Genomic DNA, 15,595 nt, shown 5'->3' on the forward strand with positions numbered 1-15,595 from the left:
GGCAGGGATTCCACAACCTTCCTAGGTAACCTTTTTCAGTGCTTAATGTAAATTGTTGCTTTCTTCCACAGTGGTAGCTATGGTTTAAGCCAATTTGGGAAATTATTTTCTGCCTACCTAAAATTTTCTTGTGCAATTTCATTTTGATACAGTATTCTGTTTGCTTTCTGAAAAGTAGCAATGTTAAATTGTATAATCATAGACGTGTAGGGCTGAAAGAGTCCTCAAAGGTGACCTAGCCCATTCACCCATGCTGTGGGATGATTAAGTATACCTAGGCCACCCTAACAGACACCTTAACCTGTCCTTAAAAACCTCCAATGGCAGGGATTCCACAACCTCCCTAGGTAACCTTTTTCAGTGCTTAATGTAAATTGTTGCTTTCTTCCACAGTGGTAACTAAAGTGTTTTCCAGAGTGATCTCTTTTGCAAAGTTTTCAGGGAAGAAAGGCGCATATAAATGTAAAATATTTTTGGCATGTTACAGTGAGAATTCATAATTTTGGTAATAATGAAGTTAAAATAACTTGAATTACATTGTATATTTTTAAATTACATTCCAATCACCAGAATCATCAATATTATGAAAAAGCTAATTGATTGTGATTGGAAATATTTCTTGGCCAGTTTTCTGTTGACTTTTTATGCTGCATCTTTAGACAAGCTGAGTGCAGTGGTTTTATGAATTGAATAATATACAATTTTTGTTGTTACATGAAAATATCTCAGTTACTCTTTACAAATGGGAATATGGACAAATGGTTTGTATGTTCAGCCTCACTACTATACATTTACAAGTTTTTAGTTACTTTATTTTTCTAAATATCTATTTTAAACTAATAAGTTTACTCACAATCTATTTGTTTGTAGCGATGGAAAATCAAGGCACTTTTTGTTTTATCAACATTCAAATTCAGATATTCTACAGAACCTGAGCCAAATTTTTGTACTCTAAATGCACCAGTTTTAGGTCCTGCTCCATATATGTAATCTTCAAAAATGTCAATTCTATGTGGATGCAGCAACCCTTAAAGAAAGAAGGAAGGAAAAAAGTCATATTCAAATTCTGATATTCTTCATTTTGGTATTAACAAGTTAAAACATTCTAGTTGAAATCTAAAAGGTTCTATTACTAAGGCGATGTCTAAACTACAGAGCTTATGCCAGCAAAGCCTATGCTGACAAATGTACCAGTGTCAGCTATGCTGACAAAAGCACTCTTCTGTCTGCATAGCTGCATCTACACTGCTGGGTTTGTTGGTATAGCTCTGTCACTGGGGGTGGGTGGTATTTTCCTGACCCACATAGCTATGCTGGTATAAGTTTTAAGTGAAGGCCAAGCCTAACATACAAACAGTCCTGGTAACATCCACAAGAGCCACCTAACTTTTAAATAGGAAGAAACTTCCTAAGTCATATTATATGGAAACTGTTCTTTGTAGTTTGGTAAATACCATCCCCCTACCCCCACCCAAATGTCAGTTAGACCAGTCTAGTCATGAAAATTCTCAGAAAACCTACAGTTTTTGATAATGCAATCATACGTATTTGAAATACTTTAACGGTATCTTACAGAAATAGGTGAAATTAAAAATATGTACACTTGATGATGGCTGTGCAAGGGTAAAACTAATCTAATAAAGAATTTCTCCAGTACTGTTTTCTGTTGTTTTAACATTTTCTCGTCAGATATATTCCTATTTATTTATACTACCTTTAATTTAATCTGTAACTGCAGTACATTGATACAACATAAGGATTCCAAAACACCAAGTTTAACTACAGATTCAAACATTTCAGGGATAGAAAGCACCATTAGATGATGTAGCCTGACCTCCTATATAACGCAGCCACAGAATTTCACCCAGTTGCCCCTGTAATGTGCCCAATAATGTGTGTTTGAGCAGAGAATGTTTTATGGAAAGGCATCCTGTCCTGAAGACCTCAAGAGATAGAGTAACTTGGATGGACATGGTCAGGCCTAGTGGTCAGAGCTGGAATTAGAGGAGTCTAGGGTGGGGTTGGAGCGAGCGTGAAGCAGGGTGAAGAGCAAGGCGGTGGTGAGAGCAGGGCTGGAGTAGGACTAGAAACAGGCCTGGGGCAAGGCTAGAGCCGACTAAGGCCTGGGGAGTCTGTTACCGTTATTAGGCAGGAGAGAGTTCCAAGTCCTGGCATTACGTTGAGCACATTTAGCTGCTGTTCCTCCTGTGGGACTTGTATACCTGGTTTGGGAGTCACATGACCAATTCCTGGCTTGTGGATTGGCTGGAGGTGAGCACAGGAGTGACTCATCACCTTTCAGAAACCACCATTTCCCTTGGTAGATTGTTCCAAATGGCTAATCATACTCGTTAAAAATTTGTAACTTAGTTTTAATTTGAATTTGTTTGGCTTTCAGCCATTGGTTAATGCTATGCCTTTCTCCACTGAACAGCCTTTTAATCAATGCTTAATTTGTAATGAAAGAGGTGCCAGGGCTCAAGCAATTTTTTAACATTCATAACTGATGCAGTAAGCGCCAGAAGTGCCGGGGCTATAAGCTGCCAAGGCTAAAGGTGCCGGGGCTTAGCCTTGGTAAGTCCTGGCACAAATTAAGCATTGTATTTAGTACTTGGCATTTGGTCCTCATGAAATTACTTATACACCCTAATCAAGTCACAACTTGATCTTTTTTTTTGATAAATTAAACAGACTGAGATTCTTAAGTCTCTCAGTGTAAGGCATTTTTTTCCCAGCCCCTGAATAACTTTTTAGGTACCTCTCTGCATCCTCTTTAATTTTTCAACATTCTTTTTCAAATGTGGACACTAGAACTGGATATAGTCATCCAGTACTGGTCTCACCAGAGCTGTATACGGAAGAAATATCATGTCCCTATTCAAACTCACTAGTCCCCTGCTGATACAGCCAAGGATTAGCCCTTTTTGCCACAACATTAAACTGGGAGCTCACATTGAGTTGCCTTTCCACTATGACCCTTAAATTATTTTCAGACTCACTGCATTCCAGGACACAGAGCCCATGCTGGAAGTATGGTCAGCATTCTTTGTCCTAGACCTTGACCTTACAGTTGGTTGTATTAAAAAATATTTTGTTTGAATGGGCCCATCATACCAAGTGATCCAGATGGTTCTGTATGACTGCCTAATCATTATTTACCACTCTGCCAATCTTTGTGTCATCTACAAACTAAATTTACTTCTATATCATTGATATAAACGTTAAATAGCATGGGACTTAGAACCGATGATCCCTGTGGAACCCCCTAGAAACACACTTTTTCAATGATAATTACCACTGTCAACTACTTTTTGAGATCTGTCAATCAGTTCTTAACCCATTGAACATGTACTTTACTGATGTTGTGTAGTGATAGTTTTTTTTTATCAGAATGTAAACATATATTACATAAAAAGAAAAGGAGTACTTGTGGCACCTTAGAGACTAACCAATTTATTTGAGCATAAGCTTTCCTGAGCTACAGCTCACTTCATCGGATGCATACTGTGGAAAATACAGAAGATGTTTTTATACACACAGACCATGAAAAAATGGGTGTTTATCACTACAAAAGGTTCCCCCCCCCCACCCAACTCTCTTGCTGGTAATAGCTTATCTAAAGTGATCACTCTCCTTACAATGTGTATGATAATCAAGGTGGGTCATTTCCAGCACAAATCCAGGGTTTAACAAGAACATCTGAGGAACAGTGGGGCAGGGGAATAAACAAGGGGAAATAGGTTACTTTTTATAATAAATCAACCATTCCCAGTCTCTATTCAAGCCTAAGTTAATTGTGTCCAATTTGCAAATGAATTCCAATTCAACAGTCTCTTGTTGGAGTCTGGATTTGAAGTTTTTTGTTGAAGGATAGTCACTTTGAGATCAGAAATCGAGTGACCAGAGAGATTGAAGTGTTCTCCGACTGGTTTATGAATGTTATAATTCTTGACATCTGATCTGTGTCCATTTATTCTTTTATGTAGAGACTGTCCAGCTTGACCAATGTACATGGCAGAGGGGCATTGCTGGCACATGATGGCATATATCACATTGGTAGATGTGCAGGTGAACGAGCCTCTGATAGTATGGCTGATGTTATTAGGCCCTGTGATGGTGTCCCCTGAATAGATATGTGGGCACAGTTGGCAACGGGCTTTGATAAGCTATTACCAGCAGGAGAGTGGGGTGGGGGGAGAGAAAACCTTTTGAAGTGATAAACACCCATTTTTTCATGGTCTGTGTGTATAAAAACATCTTCTGAATTTTCCACAGTATGCATCCGATGAAGTGAGCTGTAGCTCAGGAAAGCTTATGCTCAAATAAATTGATTAGTCTCTAAGGTGCCACAAGTACTCCTTTTCTTTTTGCGAATACAGACTAACACAGCTGTTACTCTGAAACCTGCCATATATTACATATATGCCGTTACCTTTATTAACCATTGTAATCTCATAAAAATGAAATAAAGTTTGTTTGACAAGGCCTATTTTCTGTTGTTTAACATTAATTATATTTCTGTGCTTTAATTTTTTATTGACTGATTTCCACATCAGCTTTTCCATTATTTTCCCTGGGACTGATGTCAGGCTAAATGGCCTACAATTACTCTACATAGGATTTCTATGTAATGGAATGCAAATAGCTGAAAGCTCTAACCTGACGTTATTCAGCATACTGTGAATTACACATGTAGGCTGCAGTAGTCTGGATGCAGATCCACACCTGTGGCCATATGGAGCTCCCATAAAGTCAAACAAAGTGTCCCTGCACTTAGTCAATGCTGGGATTGGAGCCTTACAAATCCATTATCTACAATAATCTCTAACGGCAACAGAACTAATATTCACTGTATTGCTAGATGGAAATACCACAAATAATACAGAAATTGAGATCATTTCTTTTTAATTAACAGTTCTTTCAAAGTACGTGTTATAGAAAAACTCTGCATACCTTGTTTACTGCTCACAGATACTACTGAATCAGAGCCATCAAAAAGAACACTGCCAATAACAGATAATTCAAAGTCAGCCCAGAACAAACGCTGACTGAACTGATCAACAACAAGACCTGCCAAAAAAAAAAAAAAAAAAAAAGGAGAGAGTTTACATTTACAATAAAGTATAAAAATATACCAATATAAAAATATACCATAGCGTTTTGTAGATTATAGGCTTTCCCGTCTCATTTCCTGGAAGGCATTGCAATACTACATAGATGAGTGCAATGTAGGAATCTAAAGAAAATAGACAAATAAGGTTTCTGCTCAATCCTTAAATTCAGGCTGAGTGAACCAGTTCCTTTAATTTCTTTAATTTCCTTCCCACTGGTTATTTCCTTATCAATACCCAACCCCAGTCAGGTGGAAATATACCACATCCCTTTATTTCATATACACATAGGCCCTAATCCTGTGCCTGTATGGAGCCCGACTGACTTCTGTAGAGCTCCATTCAGGTGTGAGTGTGCACAGGTGTGCACAGTGAATTGTAGGATCAGGGTGTTAATGTTCTATGTGATCTTGCAAATCTATGTTTCCTGCCATACAGAAGTATTTTCTATTGTCATCAGACTTGCATAATGCCAGTATTTTACATATTATAAGAATTAAAACAGAAATGTTATGTTTGTTTGTTTTAGTTTAACTAGACTAAGTATTTAAACAATGATATTCAGATATCCAGAATAAAACACAGATACATTATGCCTAACCAGCCTCTGGACAATGACTTTGTAGTTAAATCAAGCAGACTATGCTCTATTAGGGACCTCTTAAAATGATTATATTTACTATTTTGTGTTCTGTTAAAATTTTCTGTCTGCTTAAAAGTGATCTAATGCTCTGCTGTTAAGGTTACAGTTTTACAAGAATGGAAGAAACTGTTTTTTTCCGTATTGATGTAACAAGTATAAGTCAAAGTTATACATAGAAACAAAAGCATTCTTAAAGTAGTAAATTAATCAACTACTGATAGGAAAAAGGAAGTTGGAGAAAGTTTTATTCTGTATAATAATGAAATAGCTAGTATTTTTTTTTTTTAAAAAGCCTGAAGGTTTGGCATACAAAATTCCATTGAAGTGAACTCAAAAATAATACCAGAACCCACATTGGCTTTGTGAACATACAGTTGGACAGAATAATTTCTTGTAATAGATAATACAGAAAAGCTTTATGATAAATGGCATTTAGAGTCTGCAACTGGAGAAACAGTCATCAGTCTCTGACTTGGATTTATTCTAAAAGCTTTCAATAAAGTAATAAATTTTTAAATTAAAATTTTAATGAAAGAATAATATATACTCAATTTGTCTTTCAGAAGTAAATTTCTGAAGTTAGCATAAAGTGAAAGGAGTCACTATTTTGTATACTTTATATTTAAAGCTATAGCAACACCACGTGAGCGCAAATATCCAATCTTATGCTCACTCTTATCTGGAATTGCAAAGTCATGTTTGGGAACAAATTTAGGAGCAGTACGACATGCATTTGTAATAAAGCCTCACATTTTCTCTGATCAGGAACAGAAAAGTCTCAGTTGAGAAGAATGATAGACTCCATAGGAACAGAAAGGCCTATTTTAAGCATGCTGAGAAAACAGAAATAGTAAAAAGCTAAATATGTTGAAAATATATAAAAATATATATAAAAAAATTTCAAGACCCCAGGGAGTTTTATTTTTTATCAGTAAAAGCTATGGAAGAATGGACTAATGTTTTGCAATAAAAAACATTGTTAATTTTCACTTTCCTGAGCCCTTTAAGGATTCCGAAGTCTTGTTAAATGCTTATCTGAAATTTTTCTAAACGTTAACATAGCTAGAAGTAAATATTATGAAAAGAGGATCTTTTGCAGTCCTGTTTGTGGTCAGGCCAGAAATAAAACAGCACCTGCATTGTTCAGATCAGTTTTGTACTTTTATTACTTGCAAAATTTCATATCATGAAAACTAACCATTCACATCACTGATGAGAGCGAAGGTGATATGTTTGGAGCACTGGGGAGAGAAAGATAACTTTAAAGGCAGTGTTTTAATACTGGAGTGAAAAACAAGGCATCAGGAAATGAGAAGGTAACAGTAATTAAAGCAACAGATCATTGAAGCCTGGAGAAGTGTTTATATAAATATGTTTCAGCAAAAAATCTCCTCTAAATCTGGGGAAATATGAAAATCTTATTGTGGCAGCTTGATGCTCCACAAGAATTTGAGTATTCTCCTCAGAACCTCCCTTAGCTGAAATTTGCTATGCCATGAGTTGTTAGGTTTTAATATCCAAGTCAGGGAATATAGTCTGTTTTGGATTTGTAAACTATAGCATAAATAAACAATGATATAAAGATGATTTATAATAGATTAACAGTAACTATTATTATTCTTGTTTCAGTCTAAACATGGAGATATGATGGAGGAGAGGCGCTTGAACAGACCAAGGGAGGTATAGAAGTGTATTTTGTTATTTAATTATATTCATTTCATTCTGTATTTTGGCATTTTCTATTTTGAGCTTTCTGTCTGTAGCCTTAACCCTGCATAACTCAGATGATTTTAATTATTACTTTTCTTGTTAAGCTTAAGTTCTTCTGTTTAATACCTAGGGAACAATACATTAAGTTGTCATTTCTTTTTAACATCTCTCTTTTTTGTACTTTTATTAAAATAAATGGATTTTAAAGTTTAGTACAGTATTCACCAAACTAACTACAGATAGACTGAGGTGGATAAGATAAAATCTTTTACAGGGCCAACTTCTGTTGGTGAAAGAGGCAAGCTTTCGAGCTACACAGAGCTCTTCTTCAGGTTTGGGAAAGGTACTGAGAGTTTCTTAACTAAACACAAGGTAGAACTGATTGTCTCTGCAAACAGTATGAACTATAACAGACTGTAAGGCTACATATACATTTTTTTAGACCTGATTTATACATAGATTTGTTGTGTGCTTGCTTGCTGTTTGCTTGCTTGCTTGAATATTGTTTTGTGGCTTTTTTAGGGACTGAGTGCCGAGCCAAGTGGCCTGCTAAGTTAGGCTGAGAGCTTACTAATGAGGCTGCAGCCTGTTATCCTTTGATCCCTAATTCTGTTATGATCCCTTGATAAATGGGAGGGCTAACTCAGGGAGAACAGAAGCAACAGACAGGGGAGTTTTATGAGGGAGTTTAGCAAGGGCAAGAGGCAGATACAGCTAACAAACAGACGCTAAACTTAGATCAATAACCCCCTTCTCCACCTGCCTACTCCCCACCCCCAAACACCTGCAAGAATAAGAATAATACATGCAGAAGTCCAGATCAGAGTGGGGGCTATCCAATTTATTGCACTAGATGCAGCATGTACAATCATCTGCCTTGTATGTAGGTGGTATTTGTGTGTATGCGGTGCAAGCAGCTCATAAGACACAGTATGGGTTCGAGGTCAGAGTAGCTGAACCGGAGGAGCTAAGGGACACAGATAGATACTTAGAGGAGACTTTCAGGGACACAATAGAGCAATCCCACTCCAACTCTGATGCATCAGTGTGTTGAGGAGGACGAAAGTCACAAGGAAGGAGAACATCAAGCTGGAGTGGAGGGAAGCAATCCCATAGATTCCTTCCTTCTAGATGATATCATGATTCCCCCTTGCACTTAAGATACCCCTCCTAGGATACCCCAGTTACTAGGAAGATCGGGTATTTATTTATTAGAAGTATAGATAACCGGGTTTGTGATGACCAGGAGAACTGCATAATAAATTTCCTGCCAGGTACGAAGGTTGCAGATCTCAGAAAATATTCAGACAGACTTATGTGCAGTACAGGGGAAGAGTCGGGGTTGTGGAACAAATGACATAGGAAAAGTAGGAGACAGGTTCTGGAGGCCAAATGTAGGCTACTGGGTAAGAGATTAAAGTCCAGAACCTTCCTGGTAGTATTCTCTGAAATGCTTCCAGTTCCACATGCAGGGCCAGAAAGACAGGCAAAACTGCAGTGTCTCAATGCATAGATGAGACAATTGTGTGGGGAGGAGGCTTTTAGGTTTATTAGAAACTGGGGAACCTTTGGGGAAAGGGGCTGGAAAAAAGTACACAAGTGTGGAAAAGTACAAGCTCAGGCCGAGTCATTCCTTATGAATGAATTTATGAAAGAGGAACTCTATATCCTAGAAAAGAGTATAGGAAAGAAGTTGGTAAAGTACAGGTGGGAGTTAGTAAGGAACAAACAATGACTCCCATTTAAATACAACACATGAAAGCAAGCAACTGAATATAGACAAAATGTACAAGTTCTTATATACAAATGCTAGAAGTCTAAATATTAAGATGGGTGAACTAGATTGCTTGGCATTAAATAAGGATATTGATATAAAAGGCACCACCAAAAGTTGGTGGAATGAGGATAATCAATAAGGCCTGGTAATACCAGGGTACTAAATACATAGGAATGACCATAGGTTGTGCTGGTGGGGGAGTGGCACTAAATGTGAAAGAAAACAGAGTCAAATAAAGTAAAAATCTTAAATAAATAAAACTGTTCTATAGAATCTCTATGGATATACATTCCATGTTTAACAATAAGAGTATAGCAGTACTAATATACTGCTGATCACCTGACCAGGAGGGTGATGGCAATTATGAAATGCTCAGGGAGATTAAAAAAGCTACAAAGGCAGTAAACACAATAGTTATGAGGGATTTCAATGATCCTTATATTGACTGGTTATTTGTCCAGACACAATAAATGCTTCTTTGAGTAGCTTGTCTTGATTTAGTCCTAAGTGGAGCACAAGGTTTTGTCCAAGAGGTGAATATAACCAATCTGCTTGGTAATAGTGACAATAATGTAATTAAATATAACATCCTTCTTGCCAAAGAAACTCACTGCAGTAGCATTTAACTTCAAAAATGAGGAAGCTAGTTAAACAGAAATTAAAAGGAACAGTAACAAGGGTGAAATACCTGCAAACTGTAGAGACCTTTTAAAAACACAGTAATAGAGGCTCAAACTATATGAATACCCCAAATAAAAAAAAATCAGTAAAAGAACCAAAAAAATGCCAACATGGCTAAACAGCAGAGTAAAAGAGTCTGTTACAGGCAAAAAGGCATCCTTTAAAAATCAGAAGTCAAATCCTAGTGAGGAAAATAGAAAGGAACAAACTCTGGCAAGTCAAGTGTAAAAGTGTAAGAAGGCAGGCCAAGAAAGAATTTGAAGAGCAACTAGCTAACAATACAAAAACTAACAGCAATTTTATTTTAAGTACATCAGAGATAGCAAGCCTGCTAAACTGTCATTTGGGCCACTGGACGATCAAGGTGCTAAAACAATGAGCAGTCTGGTGGTGCCTTAAAGACTAACAGATTTATTTGGGCATCAGCTTTTGTGGGTAAAAAACCCACTTCTTCAGATGCATGGAGTAAAAATTACAGATACAGCAATAGATATACTGACATATGAAGAGAAGGGAGTTACGTTAGAAGTGGAGAACCAGTGTTGACAAGGCCAATTCAGTCAGGGTGGATGTAGTCCACTCCCAATAACTGATGAGGAGGTGTCAATACCAAGAGAGGGAAAATTGCTTTTGTAGTGAGCCAACCACTGCCAGTCCCTATTCAAGCCCAAATTAATGGTTTTAAGTTTGCAAATGAATTGTAGCTCTGCAGTTTCTCTTTGAAGTCTGTTTTCGAAGGTTTTTTTTGTTGAAGGATGGCTACCTTTAAATCTGCTATTGAATGTCCATAGAGATTGAAGTCTTCTCCTACTGGCTTTTGTATGTTACCATTCCTGATGTCTGATTCGTATCCATTTATTCTTTTACATAGAGATTGTCCGGGTTGGCCAATATACATGGCAGAGGGGCATTGCTGGCACATGATGGCATATATCACATTAACAGAACACCACTGGCCATCACGTACAGGCCTCAGCTAAAATCCTTCCAGCACATCATCAACAATCTACATCCTATTCTGGAAAATGATCCCACACTCTCACAGACCTTGGGAGGAAGGCCAGTCCTCGCTTACAGACAGCCCCCAACCTGAAGCAAATACTTACCAGCAACTACACACCACACCACAGAAACACTAACCCAGGAACCAATCTCTGTAACAAACCTCATTGCCTTCTCTGTCCCCGTATCTACCCTAGCAACACCATCAGAGGACCCAACAACATCAGCCACATCATCAGGGGCTCATTTACCTGCACATCTGCTAATGTGATATGTGCCATCAATGCCCCTCTGCTATGTACATTGGCCAAACCAGACTACAGAGGATGTGGGGGAGATCGCACACACGAACCATTCATTTCAGGTGACAAATCTGTGAAACGTTTCCAGATTAACAGGTCAATAGCAGAGGTTTTAGAACAAATTGATAAATCACATAGTAATAAGTCACTAGGACCAGATGGTATTCACTCAAGAGTTCTGAAGGAACTCAAATATGAAAATACAGAATTACTAACTGTGGTATGTAATCTATCATTTAAATCAGGCTTTGTAGCAGATAATTGGAGGTTAGATAACGTAATGCCTATTTTTTACAAAGGCTCCACAGATGACCCTAGCAATTATGGCTAGTAAGCCTAACTTCAGTGCCAGTAAACTGGTTGGAACTATAATCAAGTACAGAATTACCAGACACACACACACACACAAACACAACATGTTGGGGATGAATCAACACGGCTTTTGTTAAGGGAACTCATGCCTCACCAACCTATTAGAATTTTCTGAGGGAGTCAATAAGCATGTGAACAATGCTGATCCAGTGTATATAATGTAGCTGGACTTTCAGAAAGCTTTTGACATGATCATCACCAAAGGCTCGTAAGCAAAATAAGCAGTCATGGAATAAGAAGGAAGGTCCTCTCATGCATCAGTAACTGTTTAAAAGATATGAAATAAATGGTCGAAATAAATGGTCAGTTTTTACAATGGAGAGAAGTAAATAATGGGATCACGCAAGGATCTGCACTGGGACCTGAGCTGTTCAACATATTCATAAATGGTTGCAAAAGTGGGGGGAACAGTGAGGTGGCAAAATTTGCAGACAATTTTGCAGTACACAAGTACTCAAAATAGTTAAGTCCAAAGCTGACTGGGAAGAGGTACAAAGGGATCTCAAAAACTGGATGAGTGGGCAAGAAAACTGCAGATGAAATTCAGTGTTGATAAAGGCAAAGTAATGCGCATTGGAAAACATAATCCCAAGCATCCACACAAAATTATGGGGTCTAAATTAGCTGTTACCACTCAGAAAGGAGATCTTGCCGTTATTGTGGATAGTTCTCTGAAAACATCTGTTTAATGTGCAGCAGCAGTTAAAAGAGCTAACAGAATGTTAGGAACCATTAGGAAATGGATAGATAATGAGACAGAAAATACCATAAGGGCACAATATAAAGCCATGGTATGCTCACATCTTGAATACTGTGTATAGTTCTGGTAGCTTCATCTCAAAAAAGATACATTAGATTTGTAAACAGTACAGCTAAAGGCAACAAAAATGATTAGGTGTATGGAACAGCTTCCATATGAGGAGAGATTAAAAACACTAGCACTGTTCAGCTTGTGAATATGACTAAAGGAGGATATGATAGAGGTCGATAAAATCATTGATGGTATGGAGAAAGCAAATATATGAAGAGTTATTTACCCCTTCACATAAAGCAATAACTAGGGGGTCACTCAAGGAAATTAATAGGAAGCAAGTTTAAAACAAAAGGAAGTATGTCTTCACACAATGCACAGTCAGCTTGTGGTGTTGTGAAGGGAATGTTGTGAAGGCCAAAAGTATAACCGGGTACAAAAAAATTATATAAGTTCATATGGATGGGTTCATCAATGGCTATTAGTCAAGATGGTCAGGGATGAAACCTATCCTCTGGGTGTCCCTAAATCTCCAAATGGCAAAAGCTAGGACTGAACAACAGGGAATGGATGACTCTAAATGCCCTGTTCTGTTAATTCCCTCTCTCTCTATATATATCTATAGTTATTTGGTATTGTCTTATAAAGTTACTGTGTTAAGCTTATCTAGATTCAGTTATGTCATTTAAAATATTATGAATTTAATAGTTAACTGTATATTTATTACTAAAATATAAAATTATAGAATTCTTTAGGACTGCAAAATTGGAAGTCAGCCAAGAAATCCACACAATGCTACCTTTTAATGGGGAATTTGAAATTCCATGTACCTGTAGGTCTTTGTACATTCTTCTGTACCAATATCCTTCTTAGAGTACCATCCATTGCCGCTTCTTCTATGTGAGAGTGGTCCCCAATGACTGTCCAATACATCATCCTAAAAATATCAAACATAAAATTGTTGCCATGAATTTGCATAAATTAACACCTTAAATGTACATAGCACCTTTCTTCAAATGATCTCAAAATACTTAACAGACATTATATTATTGTAAGTCTCACAAAACACCTGAGAGATGAGGAATATTAACCTCATTTTGCAGATGGGTAAACTGAAGCAGAAAGGCTAAATAACCAAATGTGCACATTTGTAGACATTATTATGCAGCAAGTTATGTTTGCTTTGCTTAAACTTCTATGTATGTTTGTTATTTATAAAATAGAATACAACATGATAAAATGCCACAGAAACAACATACCCCTTTTTAGGATTTACAGCAATTGCATATGGTTCTCCTGCCGTATTTGTAAGCAGCCTTGTACAGTTTGGTCCGTTCAACTGTCCTACATTGATGGAGTATCTTAAACTTGTCCAGTGAGTTGTATAGTAACTGAACCAATGCATTCTAGAATGATCCGTCCAGTAAATATTTCCAGCAATCCAGTCAACAGCAATATCCCTGGGTCTTTTGAATTCAGGACACTAGAAGGAGCAAATTTTAAAGTCGTAATTATGAAATTTACCTTTTACAGTAGGCATATAGTCACATTTTCCACCCTTCATTACTGGATCCATTCTTTTTAACAGAAATCTTATAAAACTTGTTTAATCACTTAAATACAAATAAATTAATATCTTTGAAATACAAAGGAGGAAAGCAACAAAATGATCAAAGATTTAGAAGGATTTAGAAAACCTGACCTATGGAAAAAAACTGTGCATGCTTAATCTTCAGAAAAGGGGCAGGGAGGAACTTGATAACAATCTTCAAGCATATTAAGGGCTGTTATAAAGAGGACAATAAAACTATGACTAATTGTTCTCCATGTCCACTGAAGGTAGGACAAGAAGCAATGGACTTAATCTGCAGCAAGGGAGATTTAGGTTAGATATTAGAAAAAGCTTTCTAACTATAAGGATAGTTAAGATGTGGAATCGGCTTTCAAGATAGGTTGTGGAATCCCTGTCATTGCAAGTTTTTAAGAACAGGCTGGATAAACATCTGTCAGGGAGGGTCTAGGTTAGTTGGTCCTACTTCAGTGTGGGGGGCTGGACTTGATGACTTCTCAAGGTTCCTTCTAGCCCTACATTTCTATGATTCTATGACTCTGCACATTTATGTGATATGTGTTTGGCTGGTCATAATACTGAGCTACAGAATCACTTACAACTGTATGGGTATAAGTGCACAAACTGTGGATTTCAGAGGAACAGCCGTGTTAGTCTGTATTCACAAAAAGAAAAGGAGTACTTGTGGCACCTTAGAGACTAACCAATTTATTTGAGCATGAGCTTTCGTGAGCTACAGCTCACTTCATCAGATGCTGATGCTGATGAAGTGAGCTGTAGCTCACGAAAGCTCATGCTCAAATAAATTGGTTAGTCTCTAAACTGTGGATTGAATACTTGAAACTATTTAGTAGCATAGAAAGGTTTCTCCAGTGGGTAATGCCCATCAGCAGGTTGGTTTCACAGTACTGTGCCACGTGGAAGAGCAATTTCAACAATTTTTTTGTACTTCTGAATGAGGCTATTACCACTGTACCTCTTAAGGAAAGGGTACTAGCATGTGCTAAGATATGGAACATCAAAATCAATATTATTATTCAAAGGATTGAGCTACTGGTATTGAAGTAAACAAAATGATACTGGTTGTAATTCTAAAGGCCTGGAGGAAGATGGTTTGATATTAGTCAACTGTGATAGGGGTTGTACCCCACATGGACAAGGAATAGGTTTATATGGACCTGAGAGGCCATGCTTAATTGTTGATGTAGCCCAGCTGGTAGGTGGGGCTGGGAAAGCACTATGAACAGCAAAAGTAAAGAACAGAAGGGGAGCTGCAGGGAGTGTGTGAAGGACTCTACAGTCACTCTCTGAGATCAGAGAAAAGAGAAACCACAGCACTCAAGGAAGAAGCCCAGAGGGACTGTGAGCCCTGAGACCCTCTCCTGAGTAGAGATGTCTGATGGGGGTCAGGAGAGAGAGCCAAAGCAGCCACGGGATTGAAGCAGACTCCCATGGTAAGACCTGATAAAAGGACAGGATACAGACTACCGGGAGAGCACTCTGGAAGGTGTTCAGAGCAGGAACAGCAAATGGAACTTAAGAGGCATGCAAAGGCCAAGTCTGAAGAGGGTGAAACTCGGTTTATGTTATACTTTTGGTTTGTGATTTAACCAGGGATTTCAGGGGAGAACGCTGCAAGTCTGAGAAAAGGGTGAACCTGGAGAGGTTATGCAGAG

General features: G+C 37.7%; 1 protein-coding gene across 7 annotated transcripts in view; it reads right to left on the reverse strand.

Annotated features, from left to right (window-relative positions):
• The window catches only part of LRP1B (LDL receptor related protein 1B), a 1,334,345-nt gene that overhangs the window by 84,235 nt on the left and 1,234,515 nt on the right, over positions 1-15,595 (reverse strand). For all 7 annotated transcript variants that reach the window (XM_075117809.1, XM_075117811.1, XM_075117812.1 and 4 more), the window contains 4 exons: positions 13,609-13,832; positions 13,180-13,286; positions 4,954-5,070; positions 854-1,027 (listed from right to left, as the gene is read on the reverse strand). In XM_075117809.1, coding sequence (XP_074973910.1) covers positions 854-1,027; positions 4,954-5,070; positions 13,180-13,286; positions 13,609-13,832 — 622 coding nt within the window. The remainder of the gene's footprint in view (positions 1-853; positions 1,028-4,953; positions 5,071-13,179; positions 13,287-13,608; positions 13,833-15,595) is intronic.

This window comes from Caretta caretta, chromosome 11, assembly GCF_965140235.1.
Source record: "Caretta caretta isolate rCarCar2 chromosome 11, rCarCar1.hap1, whole genome shotgun sequence".
Taxonomy (NCBI): Eukaryota; Metazoa; Chordata; order Testudines; family Cheloniidae; genus Caretta; species Caretta caretta.